General features: G+C 42.1%; 1 protein-coding gene across 2 annotated transcripts in view; it reads left to right on the top strand.

The window, feature by feature from the left end:
* Positions 1–14,645, top strand: part of LRP2 (LDL receptor related protein 2) — a 181,412-nt gene that overhangs the window by 135,343 nt on the left and 31,424 nt on the right. For both annotated transcript variants that reach the window (XM_018064165.1, XM_018064156.1), the window contains exons 49-59: positions 152–447; positions 2,064–2,580; positions 5,362–5,514; positions 6,023–6,193; positions 7,467–7,693; positions 8,955–9,132; positions 10,176–10,372; positions 11,276–11,521; positions 12,360–12,488; positions 13,394–13,513; positions 14,090–14,206. In XM_018064165.1, the coding sequence (XP_017919654.1) occupies positions 152–447; positions 2,064–2,580; positions 5,362–5,514; positions 6,023–6,193; positions 7,467–7,693; positions 8,955–9,132; positions 10,176–10,372; positions 11,276–11,521; positions 12,360–12,488; positions 13,394–13,513; positions 14,090–14,206 (2,351 nt within the window). The remainder of the gene's footprint in view (positions 1–151; positions 448–2,063; positions 2,581–5,361; positions 5,515–6,022; positions 6,194–7,466; positions 7,694–8,954; positions 9,133–10,175; positions 10,373–11,275; positions 11,522–12,359; positions 12,489–13,393; positions 13,514–14,089; positions 14,207–14,645) is intronic.

The raw sequence follows: 14,645 nt of genomic DNA, 5'->3' as shown, positions 1-14,645 counted from the left end.
CAGAGAGAGGCAGGTGAGGCGGACTGTGGGCGTGTGCTCCAGCTAAGAGACACAGACACCAGTCAGCATCATGTGTTTGGAGAGAAATTGGGGATCTGGATTTTCACCTGAAATATTCTGATTTTAAGTGGTACTGGGTCTCATGACACAGGTGTGACCGGAACAATGACTGTGGTGACTACAGTGATGAGCGGGGCTGTGTGTACCCTACCTGCGGCGAGAACCTTTTTACGTGTCAGAACGGACTCTGCATTAATAAGGCCTATGTCTGTGATGGGGACAATGACTGTAGAGATAACTCTGATGAGCTGGAGCACCTCTGTCACACCCCAGAAACCACATGTCCCCCTCATCAGTTCAGGTGTGACAATGGGAACTGCATTGAGATGGTGAAAGTCTGTAACCACTTCCCTGACTGCTTAGACAGCAGTGATGAGAAAGGATGTGGTGAGTATAATGGAAAATTAGGGAAAAGGAAATGAGGGGGACTGAACGTGGATTCTCAGCCCTTTCTGACTTAGTAGGACCTTTCATTTGGTTCTCTAAGTAGCACACTGCCAGAAAATTACTGTTGTTTGTCTATGAAGAAGCAAGGATTTCTTGGTCAATAAGGTCAGTCACACACATTTTTCGACTAATCATCAGTTAGTCATTCATTATAGAGAATAGGAGATAAACAAATTAAGGCCATCTATCTAAGAGCAGACAGTGGTGATCATGCAATGACTTGTTGCTTTAACTGCCCCTCCTACATTCCTTAATCTGTTCTTAATTTTCATCCTCAGGTGACTAAAGGGGAAGGTTTAACTGGAAGTCCCCCTCCCACCCCGCCCCTAACCCCACCCTGGTTGTACTAGTTGTTAAAACCATTGGTGAAGGATCAAGGAAGGAAGTTGAGTAAGAGTGACTTTTGAATAATGTAGGGCCTTTAGAAATCCCTTTTTATGTCCCTGTTTATTTGTCTTTTTTAGCATGATTCATTAAGAACTTCAGTTCAGTTCAGTTCAGTTCAGTCGCGTCCTACTCTTTGCGACCCCATGAATCGCAGCACGCCAGGCCTCCCTGGCCGTCACTAACTCCTGGAGTTCACTCAGACTCACGTCCATCGAGTCAGTGATGCCATCCAGCCATCTCATCCTCTGTCGTCCCCTTCTCCTCCTGCCCCCAATCTCTCCCAGCATCAGAGTCTTTTCCAATGAGTCAACTCTTCGCATGAGGTGGCCAAAGTACTGGAGTTTCAGCTTTAGCATCATTCCTTCCAAAGAAATCCCAGGGCTGATCTTGTTCAGAATGGACTGGTTGGATCTCCTTGCAGTCCAAGGGACTCTCAAGAGTCTTCTCCAACACCACAGCTCAGCCTTCTTCACAGTCCAACTCTCACATCCATACATGACCACAGGAAAAACCAACCAGAGCCTTGACTAGACGTACCTTTGTTGGCAAAGTAATGTCTCTGCTTTTGAATATGCTATCTAGGTTGGTCATAACTTTTCTTCCAAGGAGTAAGCATCTTTTAATTTCATGGGTGCAGTCACCATCTACAGTGATTTTGGACCCCCAAAAATAGTCTGACACTGTTTCCCCATCTATTTCCCATGAAGTGATGGGACCAGATGCCATGATCTTCGTTTTCTGAATGTTGAGCTTTAAGCCAACTTTTATCACTCTCCACTTTCACTTTCATCAAGAGGCTTTTTAGTTCCTCTTCACTTTCTGCCATAAGGGTGGTGTTATCTGCATATGTGAGGTTATTGATATTTCTTCCGGCAGTCTTGATTCCAGCTTGTGTTTCTTCCAGTCCAGCGTTTCTCATGATGTACTCTGCATATAAGTTAAATAAGCAGAGTGACAATATACAGCCTTGACGTACTCCTTTTCCTGTTTGGAACCAGTCTGTTGTTCCATGTCCAGTTCTAACTGTTGCTTAAGAACTTGGCTCTGTCCAAACCCAACCAAAAAAAAAGAACTGCATCTGTCCAGCGGGAAGGCTGACTTTTTTGACCATTATGGTGGGTCCATTACTGACAACTTAGGTTCTCTGATAACTGTCTTTTACCTTACAGGCATTAATGAGTGCAATGACCCTACGCTCAGTGGTTGTAACCAAAACTGCACAGATACCTTAACCAGTTTCTATTGTTCTTGTAACCCTGGTTACAAGCTGTTGTCTGACAAGAGGACTTGTGTTGATATTGATGAATGCAAGGAGACACCCTTCATCTGTAGCCAAAAGTGTGAGAACTTACCTGGCACTTACATCTGCAAATGTGCCCCAGGCTACATCCGTGAGCCAGACGGAAAGACCTGCCGGCAGAACAGCAACATCGAGCCTGATCTCATTTTTAGCAACCGTTACTATTTGAGAAATCTAACTATCTATGACAATTTATACTCCCTCATCTTGCAAGGATTGGGTAACGTTGTGGCATTGGATTTTGACCGAGTAGAAAAGAGATTGTACTGGCTTGATATAGAGAATAAAGTCATTGAGAGAATGTTTGTGAATAAGACAAACAGGGAGACAGTCCTAAAGCACAATCTACCAGGTGCGGAAAGTCTGGCTGTCGACTGGGTTACCAGGTAAGAAAAAAGCTATTTAAAAGTTAACAAGTTTTTATTTTTTCAAAAGTGTTCTAGCCAGGCTTTCATCTTAATAGGGAATTGATCTTTCCCACTTGGGTTACCAGGTAGAAACATTTTAATGCTTCTGCATGTTTTGTTTTTGTTGTTGCTGTTTTCTGGTGTGTACCTAATAATCAAATGGGATACCACAGAATCTAAAATCTAGTGATTTTTAAGAATTTATGATAATGAATTTTATGGGAGGGCACATCACAAAGGAAGAAAGAGCTCTGTTATTACTGGAGGTATGTGAAGGGATGATTCATGCTTTGGTTGGTTCAGTCATTTAAAGCTGTTGCCTAAGTGCGATGCTATTCTAGGGACTGGGGTTTGGAGGTAAACAAGACAGACACAGCCCCTGCTTTCCTGGAATTCACAGGCTACTTAACAATGCTAGTCATTCCCAACTTGGGCTGGTTATAAATTAAAGAATGGCTAACTTGAAACTCTGAGCATCTTTATGGTAGACAGTGGTATTTTAATTCAACTCTACCAGTTCAATCACTCTTCTCACATCTCTATTGAATCAGACACTTAGCTTTGTGGTTGACAGGAAGCTGCATGCACTTAGGCTGCAAATATTATTGCTTTGGTCACCCCAGACACACAGAGGATGCTTCCACATCTTTTCTCTTTTATCGTCTTAAGAATAAAGATGGGGGATGGAGAATTGACTTCCTAGTTCTAGTTGAATAATAGCCTGCCTGCTCCAAAACTGCCTGTAGAATAATCAATAAAATATTGATGTGAATACAAATATTTTATATATAATGACTCTGTGGGGTGTCAAAAAGCATAGCAACTAATGATTTGCAGGAACAGAACTAACTGTGGTACCTCTTCTTATCTTGTCCTTTGCTTCAATGCAGGGAAAGATAGATAATATTTTAACCTTGATATTGTCATTCAGCCCTCTCTCCCCAAAACTGGTAGGATGGTATTTTCCCCTGGACTTTAGCTGCTTTCCTCTTGTTCTAGGCATGTGCTTGACCAGGGGAAAGAATTAGATACATGTGTGGTAGTCAGGAAGACGGAGCGAAAAAGTCTAGGGTGATTGTAGGATAAAATATCTTATGACTGAAGCATTTCCTCAGATGTTCAAGAAAGATTCCAACCAGATTAAACATTCCTTAAAACACAAGGCAGAATAGAACCTAGTCACATTTAGGCTTAGAGGGGGCAGTCCTAAGATACAATTACTTGGAAATTTGAACTAATCTTCCCAGTATCAATAAAGATGTCCACAATAAGCTCAAAGATGTTTGGTTCCCAAAGCCCTTAAACTTGATATACTAGTTTTTCAAGCACAATGCAAAATTTCACAGTGGAAAATTGGACTGGCTGTCAGTCCTCTTAATTTTTCCCTGTATGGGGATGGAGTGTCTTCTCCATATTCTGTTCACATGTCAGTGTTTTGATTGTTGAATAAAGAGGAATTAGTGAGTTGGCAGTGAGCTCCACAGAGTAGAGTGCCCTATGGTATAGCCAGTCTTGAATTAATTCCTGCTCTAGCTCTTACTAACCTCTGGGTCTCAGCAGCCTTATCAAGAAAACAAGAGTAACAGTAGAACTTACTCTGGCAGTTGTTGTGATCTTAGCCCAGGGCCTGGCACTGAATATGAGCGTGTTCAGTCTCTAAGTTGTATCCTGCTCTTTGCAACCCTATAGCCCACCAGTCTCCTATGTCTTGGGATTTTGCTGGTAAGTATACTGGATTGAGTTTTCATTTCCTCCTCCAGTGGATCTTCCAGACCCAGGGATCAAACCCAAGTCTCCTGTGTCTCCTGCATTGGCAGGAAGATTCTTTACCACTGAGTCCCCCGGGAAACCTGGCATTGAATAGATAGTTACTATTATTGTTGCTGTTATTACCCTCTACAGTGATAGAATCCAAAATTGTAGCCATCTCAGTCATCAGTACTCACCCAAGTGAGCAAGGCTTGTACATTTTTGCATACTCCTTTCCTCATCCGCAAGCCTAAGATGGTACTACTGTCCTGACAGTTACTCCGACACCTAGTATGATTGGATCGTGTTTACCTCTGGCAAGGAGACGTTGAAGCTTTTGGTAGAGAAATCATTTCAGTGGAAATTGACTATCAGACATTCTAGGAGTATTGAACTTTGGAAGCTTATGGATACTTTAAGACTGGTGATTTGATTAAATGAAATTTGGCACAGGTTAAGAAAGTCATTTTGCCAGCCTAGTGGGACAAGGCCAGGGAGGTGTCAAGTTTTTCTTTATCTTAAGGATGCCAGCATTCAGAGTTCCCTTTTGCAGTCTCAAGGCTGCACTTGAGACAAGTTTCCTTGACTCCACATATAAACTGTAATTCACGATACTTATTGATTGCTCTCATTTCTGCTTCCTTGCTCCTGTGAAGCCTGGATCATTACCTGGAAAGATGCCTTTTGCTATATGAAGCAAGTAAAGCCAAAATCCTTCTGTGGCCCCACAATTCTCTACTGTAAGGTGACATCCCCTTGAAAACTCAAGGAAAACTCAATCCAGTATACTTACCAGCAAAATCCCAAGACAGAGGAGACTGGTGGGCTATAGTCCATAGGGTTGCAAAGCACACAGTATTGCGTCTTTTTTTGCTTCATTGCAGGAAGGTCAACTGTTTTCCTCTTGTCATTTTTTGCATGGGGGAAAAGTGCTTGGATAGGACATTGTGTGGCTAAATGTACATTGTTTTACAAGTAAAATGGCTCTAACTCTTGCCTCTCCGTTTGCAGAAAGCTCTATTGGGTGGATTCCTACCTGCATTGCCTTTCTGTCTCTGACCTCAGTGGTCGATACCGCCGCAAGTTGGCTGAGCACTGTGTTGATGCCAACAACACCTTCTGCTTTGAGAATCCTAGAGGACTTGTACTTCACCCTCAATATGGGTATTGTCTTCCTGTAATCTCAGGCTCTTCTTTTACGCCCTTCTTCCACCTCTGTTACCAAAAAGGCTGTTCACGTAGTGATCTCAAGGCCAGTATCTTGCTGGAATTTGTCTTCTCCTTTTTCTACCTGGTAAATGGCTTAGTATAATGGCTAGAAGCACGACTTGTTCAAATAATATTCATATGCTATTTTCTTTGCCATGATACATCACTTCACTTATAAAGGTACATATTTTGGCTGCATGCAAGTAAATCATGGTTAAGAAAACAACAACTCACCTTTTTTGGACTTTCCATGTCAAATATACTGAAATCTCTAGTTTATCATGTTCATTCCTGAGACTTTCCTACACATTATCCCCTTTTAGATTCCTTCCTGTTAGTTCTCTTTCCTGTATGAAATGCTCTGTAGGATGTAAATTCTGTTTCTCTAATTGGAGAAAGCTTGTGTCTTTGCCACTGAGTTCCTCTGGCTTCAGGGACTGACATGTTGTGTTTGCTCCAACAGGCACGTCTACTGGGCAGACTGGGGTGACCGAGCATACGTTGGGAGAGTAGGCATGGACGGAACCCATAAGTCTCTGATCATCTCTACCAAGATCGTGTGGCCCAATGGCCTCACCATTGACTACACCAATGATCTACTCTACTGGGCAGATGCCCACCTGGGTTACATTGAGTACGTACATAGAAAAGAATAAAGCAAACTGTGTAACTCTTCATTTCAAGCACCAGGGTTTGTGTTGCCAGGGCATTATTCCTAGGCAGCTTCTAATTGGCCTGTTTGTTAAAAGTCACTCTGAGGTCGCTTCTAACTAAAGTGCCTATAGGCAGCTCGCCGAGCTCTGAGACATGGTACAAGAGAAAGAGTGTGAACTTTGAAGCCATCCGGATCACAGTTTTGTCTTGGTGCTTTTACTTCTTACACTCCTAAAAAAGCAGCTAGCAATCTCTCCACTATGGTAGTCAGCCTAGTGCTCAACTCATCTTAATTTCCTTATCCCTTTACTCTGCCCTTCCCTTCCAAATATATGATAAATAGACTTGGAAACATTATACTGTTCAATGAAGAATACTCCTTGTAAAAAAGGTCATGCAAATTTTTGGCCAAGCAATATGTGTTTATTTCGGAGACATTGCTAATTATGGCGTAGTTAGACGATGGTGATGTCTTCTGGGTATTTATGAATTCGTACCCAGATACACAGCTTATTGCATGCAAAAAACAAGATCTTTAAAAATTGTGGCATTCTGTTAAATTTATCTTGAAAAAAATTTCACTTGAGAAAAAATACTCATAAAAGTGTCTGAGTTCTCTATGTAGAGATCATGCAAGAAGTGAAAGAGAAGAGATCAAGACTGCTTTCTGGTTTATGAATTTTTAAAAAAGAAACAGATAATGACTATGTTCTGGTCATTTGTCTGCAGTTTTAGCAACAGAGATCCAGAAGATTGACCTCTGGTTTTCCTATGCCTTCTTTAAGTTTTCATAAATTAAGATATTTTGGAAAATTTCCTGACATCCCATGGCTAATGTTATCAACTTTGTAGTTGCTAGATCATTCCACCTCTTGTGGGAGTTTTAGGGTCTGTGCCCAGATTTTTAAATATTAAAGTAACAGTGAAGTGAAAGTCACTCAGTCATGTCCGACTCTTTGTGACCCCATGGACTAAACAGTCCATGAAATTCTCCAGGCCAGAATACTGGAGTGGGTAGCCATTCCCTTCTCCAGGGGATCTTCCCAACTCAGGGATCAAACTCAGGTCTCCCACATTGCAGGTGGATTCTTTACCATCTGAGCCACCAGGGAAGCCCCAAAGTAACAATATTCTGATATAATTTCCTAGCCAGATTCCATGATATTCATTGATTTGTTAGCTTCTCCATCCTTAAAGGCATTAGAGGAGAGGCATGATCTTCACTGAGTCACTCTTTCTTCCTTTGATCCTAGGTACTCTGATTTGGACGGCCGCCATCGGCACACGGTATACGAAACTGGCACACTGTCTCACCCCTTTGCTATTACTATTTTTGAAGACACCATTTATTGGACAGATTGGAATACAAAGACAGTTGAAAAGGGAAACAAATACAATGGGTCAAATAGAGTGGTGCTGTTGAACGTAACACACAGGCCGTATGACATCCATGTCTATCATCCTTACAGGCAGCCAATTGGTGAGTAGTTGATTCAGAAGTTTTTGCACAGTTACTTTAGGGTCTTGTGCATGCTGCTCTTATTTTTTTTTTTTTTCATTTTTTAAATCATTAATATAATTTATACTGGAAATGATGTTACTTGTTAATGTTTTCTATGAAACAAATGTTGAGAGTTGAGGGGATGGAAATTAAAGGTATAGAGTTTATTCCCCTGTTTCTGGAAAAGGCTGCTGATGATTCTTTTTTCATAGAACCTGCTATATTCTTAAAGATCTTGGTTTTTTTTTTTTTTAAATAAGAATCAACAGTTATTGTATGTTGCCTTGACATTTCAGTCCTACTTAAGAAAGCACCTTTGAAAAATAAGGACTTTCCTGTATAACCATAATAAATTGTAATACCTAAGAGATGTATTATAATCACATGGATGTATTTATAAAAATCATTTCTTTACTAAGATCGATCTACTCAAATGATCAAAAGAAATGCTTCAGGGAAAGTTACAGTAACCATAAAATATAATTTATTAAATGGCTATTTGCATTTGATATCTAGCCAAGTTCTGGAATATTCTTTGGGGATAGAGTACATTTTGTGGGCCTGCTAGGTCATGTTGTCTTAAACTTGGAAGTTAGGAAACATAGCATAAACATATGATAAACTTGGAAGTTAGGATATATGAGAACTGGCAAACTATTTTTTACTGGAAGGTAATATTCTTCATATTATTTAGCAGAAGTTCCAATTCATCTTTATCTCTGAATGGCAGCCCAGAAAATTAATATAGATGTTGCTCAGTTTATCTGTCAACTTGATTCTGGGCCGAGTTGCCTGTTGCCTTCTGTTGCCTGTATTCTTAGGAGGAGAGAATATAGCATCTGTTGGAAAGTAAAACTTTAACTTACGTTCTGGGTGCATGGAGGTAAGCTAAACCTCCCACTTGCTGTCCAAGAACGTTCTTTTTTAATGGAATGTGGGATCTAGTTCCTTAAACAAGAATCAAACCTGTGCCCTCTGCACTGGGAGTGTGGAGTCCTAACCTCTGGACCACCAGGGAACTTTGAGAGATCTTTTCTAGCAGTGAGGAAGCCTCACTTCTGCACATAAATCAGTTTATGGTATCAGCAACAGGGTTGTTAACACAGCTCTACCATATGTCTTCTTTATGAACTTTTTGAAAAAGCATGTATCTAGGGTAATGACGAGTTTTGTGTGGCAGGTAATCAGCTCTTCCATGCTTTAAATGAATGAATATATGTTTTCTCCCTTCTTTCACTAGTGGCTAATCCCTGTGGTACGAACAATGGCGGCTGTTCTCATCTCTGCCTCATTAACGAAGGAGGTGTTGGATTCACTTGCGAGTGTCCAGATAACTTCTATACCGTCCAGCGTGGTCACAACACCCAGTGCCTGCCCATGTGCTCTAGCACCCAATTCCTGTGTGCCAACAGCGAAATGTAAGGCTCGCTCCTGCCTCTCTCCACTGCCTCTGCAGCCTTTGGATACACAGTGAACTTCAAGGCCCCTGGGGATGAGAGTTTTCTAATGAACAAGATTTTGACTAATTAACATGGCTCATTTAGGATACACCAAGACTGTCTCCAACTGTCCAACTTCAGTCTGAAGTCTCCAGCTTCAGATAATTTCTTCCATGAAAGGAGGCATTTTGGGAACCAAATAGTTACACCCAGGCATGCAAATTTTCATATCTGTAACAAGGAAGCAAACTGTGTGTGTTTTATTTCTAATGAATTGCCCAAAGTCTCAGGGTCAAGAATGTACATAGGTGTACACTGAGAAACAGCCCTTAGCAATGATAGAATTTCCCCATCTTTTTCAAACACATGCTGGCCTAGCTCCTCAGTTAACTATGCTAGAGGATCAAGGGCCACACAAATCTATTTTTGATCATTTGTATTTGTTATAAAACATGGTCACAGATTATTTCCCTCACAGTGGGTACAGCCCTGGATGAGTAGGGGTTCAGAGTCAGAGAGTGAGATTAAGAGGAGGTGTTATGCAAACCATAGCATCTAAGTTTCAGTGCCAGATTATTTTGATGATTGAGTAAAGAATCCTAGATTAAGAATCTAGCATACCCCATCACGATGTAGACTCTCAACAAATGGTAGTGCCTCCAGCTTCCCAGCCCGTAGCCTAATGTCATCTCTCCCTCTGACTGATAGCTCTAACCAGCCTTCTGGTACCCAGAACGCACACTTCACTGTTGGCTGTGGCAGGAATTTGGTCATGATGCTCAAAGCACTTTTTCAGCATGTGGTGGGTCTTAACACACCTGTTCTATCTAACCTAGTTATGTTTTCTCTGAAGATTATGCCACAGTAACCAGGGTTGAATCGATCCTCTTCTTGGGCCATGATAAAACGCTCACATATCATTGCTTGAAATTCAGCTTTGCCTTCTTCTCTCTGGACGGTCATTGCCTGCTCCTCTAACTGCCTGTTGCTTTGCTAAGAGAAGTGCTGTTTCCTTTGTGCAGGTGTATTCCTATCTGGTGGAAATGTGATGGGCGGAGAGACTGCTTGGATGGTTCTGATGAACCTGTCACTTGCCCGCAGCGCTTCTGCGCATTAGGAATGTTCCAGTGCACCGATGGCAACTGCACCAGCTCACACTCCCTATGCAATCTGCGTCGGGACTGCCCTGATGGGTCGGATGAAGACCCTGTGCTTTGTGGTGAGTGGAATCCCTCTCTACGTTCTTTGCCCACTTCTGGAGTTGATCATGTACAATCATGGTTCTGTGGGGGTTTTCTGAATGTCAAATCAAAATCTGGTCCAAAATCCTGGGGGAGGAAAAAGACAACTCAGAGTCCATCCCACATCTGTAAGTTGTCTATATTGGTGGTTTTTTGCTGTGTACTGTATATAGAGTCTTCTTTAAGAGCTAATATTGAGGGTGAAATCAGGGATTCCCGCATTTCAAACAGGGACTCTCAGTTGTGATATTTATTTATGTCTCCAGTTTTAAAAAGCACCCTCTCAAAAAACAAACAAGCAAACAAAAAAAAAACAAAAAACCTCCACTAAAACCCAAAAAACACTGGGATAACCCAGAGAGATGATATGGGGAGAGAGGTGGGACGGGGGTTCAGGATTGGGAATTCATGTACACCCATGGCAGATTCATGTCAATGTATGGCAAAACCAATACAGTATTGTAAAGTAAAATTTTAAAAAAATAAATAAAATTTTAAAAATATAAATAAATAAAACCCCCAAAACAACCCTCCAAACCAAAAGTAGCACATCAACAGTAGCAACAAACACAAAGTTTGAAAACCGTTGTCCATTAGAGCAACAGGTACCAGAGAAAGTGAATTTAGTAGGCTGTCAATCCTCATCCTTTAATGTTACATGCAAGAAAAAGATCTTTAAGAATGTAAGAGACGGTAATAGTCAAAGGACTATCTGCCCGTGTAGCGTTCCTGGTTAATAATGAGTGCATTAGGCCACAGGTCCTCTAAAAGGAAAGTATAGTGGAGTTCTACAGGATCCATTAGTGTAAGTTACGGGCTTTAGTGTAAATTAGAAATTCCTGAAGGCTTCCAAACTGATAACCAAATGCCACCGCTTGCAGAGCATCACCAGTGTGAGCCCTACGAATGGCAGTGCGCCAACAAACGGTGCATTCCGGAATCCTGGCAGTGTGACATGGAGGACGACTGTGACGATAACTCGGACGAAGACAGCTCCCACTGCGCCAACAGGACCTGCCGGCCCGGCTACTTCAAGTGTGCCAACGGCCACTGCATCCCTCAGACGTGGAAGTGTGACGTAGACAACGACTGCGGAGACTACTCAGACGAGCCCTTGCAGGAATGCTGTGAGTTCTGTGTGCAGGTCTGGCCTGAGAGCAGCTCTGTGTGGCTGGAGAGAGTACATGGCCCCTGCTGTAGCCCTGTGGCATGCACCCTCTTTGCTCTCCCCAAGAATGCAGAGAAGAGCCGCACGCTCAGCCTGCAGCTTGAACCACATCCCTGGGTCTCAAATGGAGGATTCCTGGTCTCTGCCCACGGGATGTCTAACTACAGAATATGATAAAAGAACTTACATTTTTATCTTGCACCTTCTGTTTTGAGCCTCAGAGAAAGCTAGTGAGAGACAGCGAAGGTGAATGAGGGACCTGAACCTCATGTGAAGTGATTTTTTTTAACTTCAAACCCAGTAAAAAAATGTACCAGCATACCTTTTCCCTCATCCCACCCCATTCCCTCCGCCCCCAACAGTCTGACCACAACATAAATGAGTGGTAATGATGTGTTGAGAAAACCTAAGGTCTCTGTCTTTCTACTCTGAGGGAACAAATCACACCTAAAGGAGACACAGGCTTCCCAGGTGACTCAGTGGTGAAGAACCCACCTGCCAGTGCAAGAGAGGCGGGTTCAATCCCTGGGCTGGGGAGATCCCCTGGAGTAGGAACTGGCAACCCACTCCAGTATTCTTGCCTGGAAAATTCCATGGACAGAGAAGCCTGGTGGACTACAGTCCATGGGGCTGCAGAGAGTCAGCCACATGACTGAGCAACTAAGCACAAAAGAGACACAGTTGCCAAAAAGACAGAGTCTGCTTGGTTGATAACATGGTCACTGTGGAAAGGTGTCTTTGGTTTCCTGGCTGGACCACGACTTCAGTTCTTACTTTGCTCCCTCCTGTCTTTTCAGTGGGCCCCTCCTATCGCTGTGATAACTATACAGAATTCAGCTGTAAAACAAACTACCGCTGCATCCCGAAGTGGGCCGTGTGCAATGGTGTCAACGACTGCAGGGACAACAGTGATGAGCAGGACTGTGGTAGGAGGGGTGGCAGTGGAGGGGGGAGCGGGGAGCAACTTACCAGGAGGGGAGGCTGGATTTCCCGTGTCATACTTCCTTTGTTTGCCTCTAATAACATGTTGCATTTCATAGCAATTTTATAGGGATCCCAGCATTTTACAGGGGTACTGGGAGGTTCATTTATATCATCTTAAATGAAATCTTTCCCAAAATGTGAAGCTATTAGGAATTTGTGTAATTTCTCACAAATGGGAAAGTCTTATTTACATTTGACAAGTTTGTCTTGTCTTACAGATTGATTGAAATGGATGGGAGGGAGGAGGCAGAGAAAAGATTTGATATGTATCTTTAAAAAGGATATTTCAAAATCAGAATATTTCTTATTTGGAGGTTTTGATATTTCCAATGTCTCTCTGACCTTCCACATCTTTTGTGTTTGGCAATATAGAAAGAATCTATGAACAAAAGGCCAAATGAATTAATGGAATTTTCCAAGATTAGGCATATTCTCTAGCTGAAAAACAGTGTGTGTTGTGTTTAGTTGGAAGAGAGGTAGGAAAGATAATGAGTTATTTTAATAACACTGAATTTAATCACCTAGAGACAATGTAATGGACATGTTTTGTTTGCTGGCAGCATCACTTAATTTTCCATTTCAGGCCTTTGTTGCAAATTACAAGCCAGGGACCAAATCATTTTTTGAACTGTTTCTACAAAAGAGAATGGATTTAGTTTCAAATAGTAGGATAGGTTCAGTTTAGCCTAAAGAGGAGTATTGGCAGTGAATGTGGCTGGCATTCCTCTTTCTGGGAGTTTCGAGGCTATGGTAGCATAAGCGTCAGACCATCTCAAGAGAGCCAGTACTACTTTGGCATTCCTTGACCATGGGCTTCTGAAGTATTTGCAATGACTGTGATTTGCAGAGTCGATGACATGCAAACCTTCTGGGGAATTTCGGTGTACAAATCACCGCTGCATCCCTCTTCGCTGGAGATGTGACGGGCAAAATGACTGTGGAGACCGCTCCGACGAGGAAAACTGTGGTGAGTGTTCGAGGTCCTTCTTTCCCATGTGCCAGTGGAGTGGTGATGTCTGCTCTTTGTAACTCAGTTGTCAATGCCATTCATTCTCAAAGGGTAGGATGATGGCTGTCTGATTTCTTGCTTTCTGACTGGTACATTTCTACTTTTTATCTTCTTCTTAGCAGATTGTAATCACGCTCTAGGAAAAGAATATTTACCCAAGTATATCTTTGTCTGTTAATTTATTTACACTCAACAACATCTTTTTTTTTTTTTCAAAAAGAACTTGAGGTGACTTACATCATTGCCTTATGATATGTATCAATTTCAGATTAACTAATATGAAATATACTCTAACTTTTGTCTCCCTTTGGAAATGAGAAAGTATGGGCTGTGGAGAGAATCAGGGTGCTGGTTTCACCTGCAATTATAACTGACTAAAAACAGACTTACAATTGAAGTGAAAAGTCTATTTTTGTAGGTTGGATGGTCTGGGACTTGGGGCACAGGAGGGGGTTGGGCACAGAGGACACTTAGGCCAGTCCACTGTGTGTGATTCCTGGTGCCCTCTAATGGCCATGTGGCTTTCCTTTTCAGCCCCCCGGAAATGCACAGAGAGCGAGTTTCGATGTGATGATCAGAGCTGTATTCCTTCCCGATGGGTCTGTGACCAAACCAATGACTGTGGGGACAACTCAGATGAGCGGGACTGCGGTAACTGTTACAGCAATTTGAGGGGCTTCCCACAGAGTCTCGTACTAGGATCAGCACATTGACGGGGAGTAGGGAATTTGGTATTCTTTCTTGGGAAATCCCATGGATAGAGGAGCCTGGTGAGCTACAGTCCATAGGGTCACAAAGAGTTGGACATCCCTTAGCCATGAAACAACAGGGACTTCCAATGTGTGTTTGTAAGGTTTTATAGAGTAAGATGACTTTTGTGTATTTTAGGTAATATATAAACCTTAGCATTATAGTACCTTCTTCTCTGTACTTTCTATGCTTTATGATTACCTTAGAACATTCTAGATCAATAATAGGGGAAAATCCCAAGAGAGTTTTAAAAATCTCATTTTAACTAGAGGAGAGATTGGTACTTCCATCTCCATATCTTGAATAGAGAGTTTATTCACTCACTAACCACAAGTTGTGG

This window comes from Capra hircus, chromosome 2 (genome assembly GCF_001704415.2).
Source record: "Capra hircus breed San Clemente chromosome 2, ASM170441v1, whole genome shotgun sequence".
Classification (NCBI taxonomy): domain Eukaryota; kingdom Metazoa; phylum Chordata; class Mammalia; order Artiodactyla; family Bovidae; genus Capra; species Capra hircus.
The sequence above is the reverse complement of the archived record's forward strand: the minus strand, read 5'-3'. Positions and strand labels throughout refer to the sequence as shown.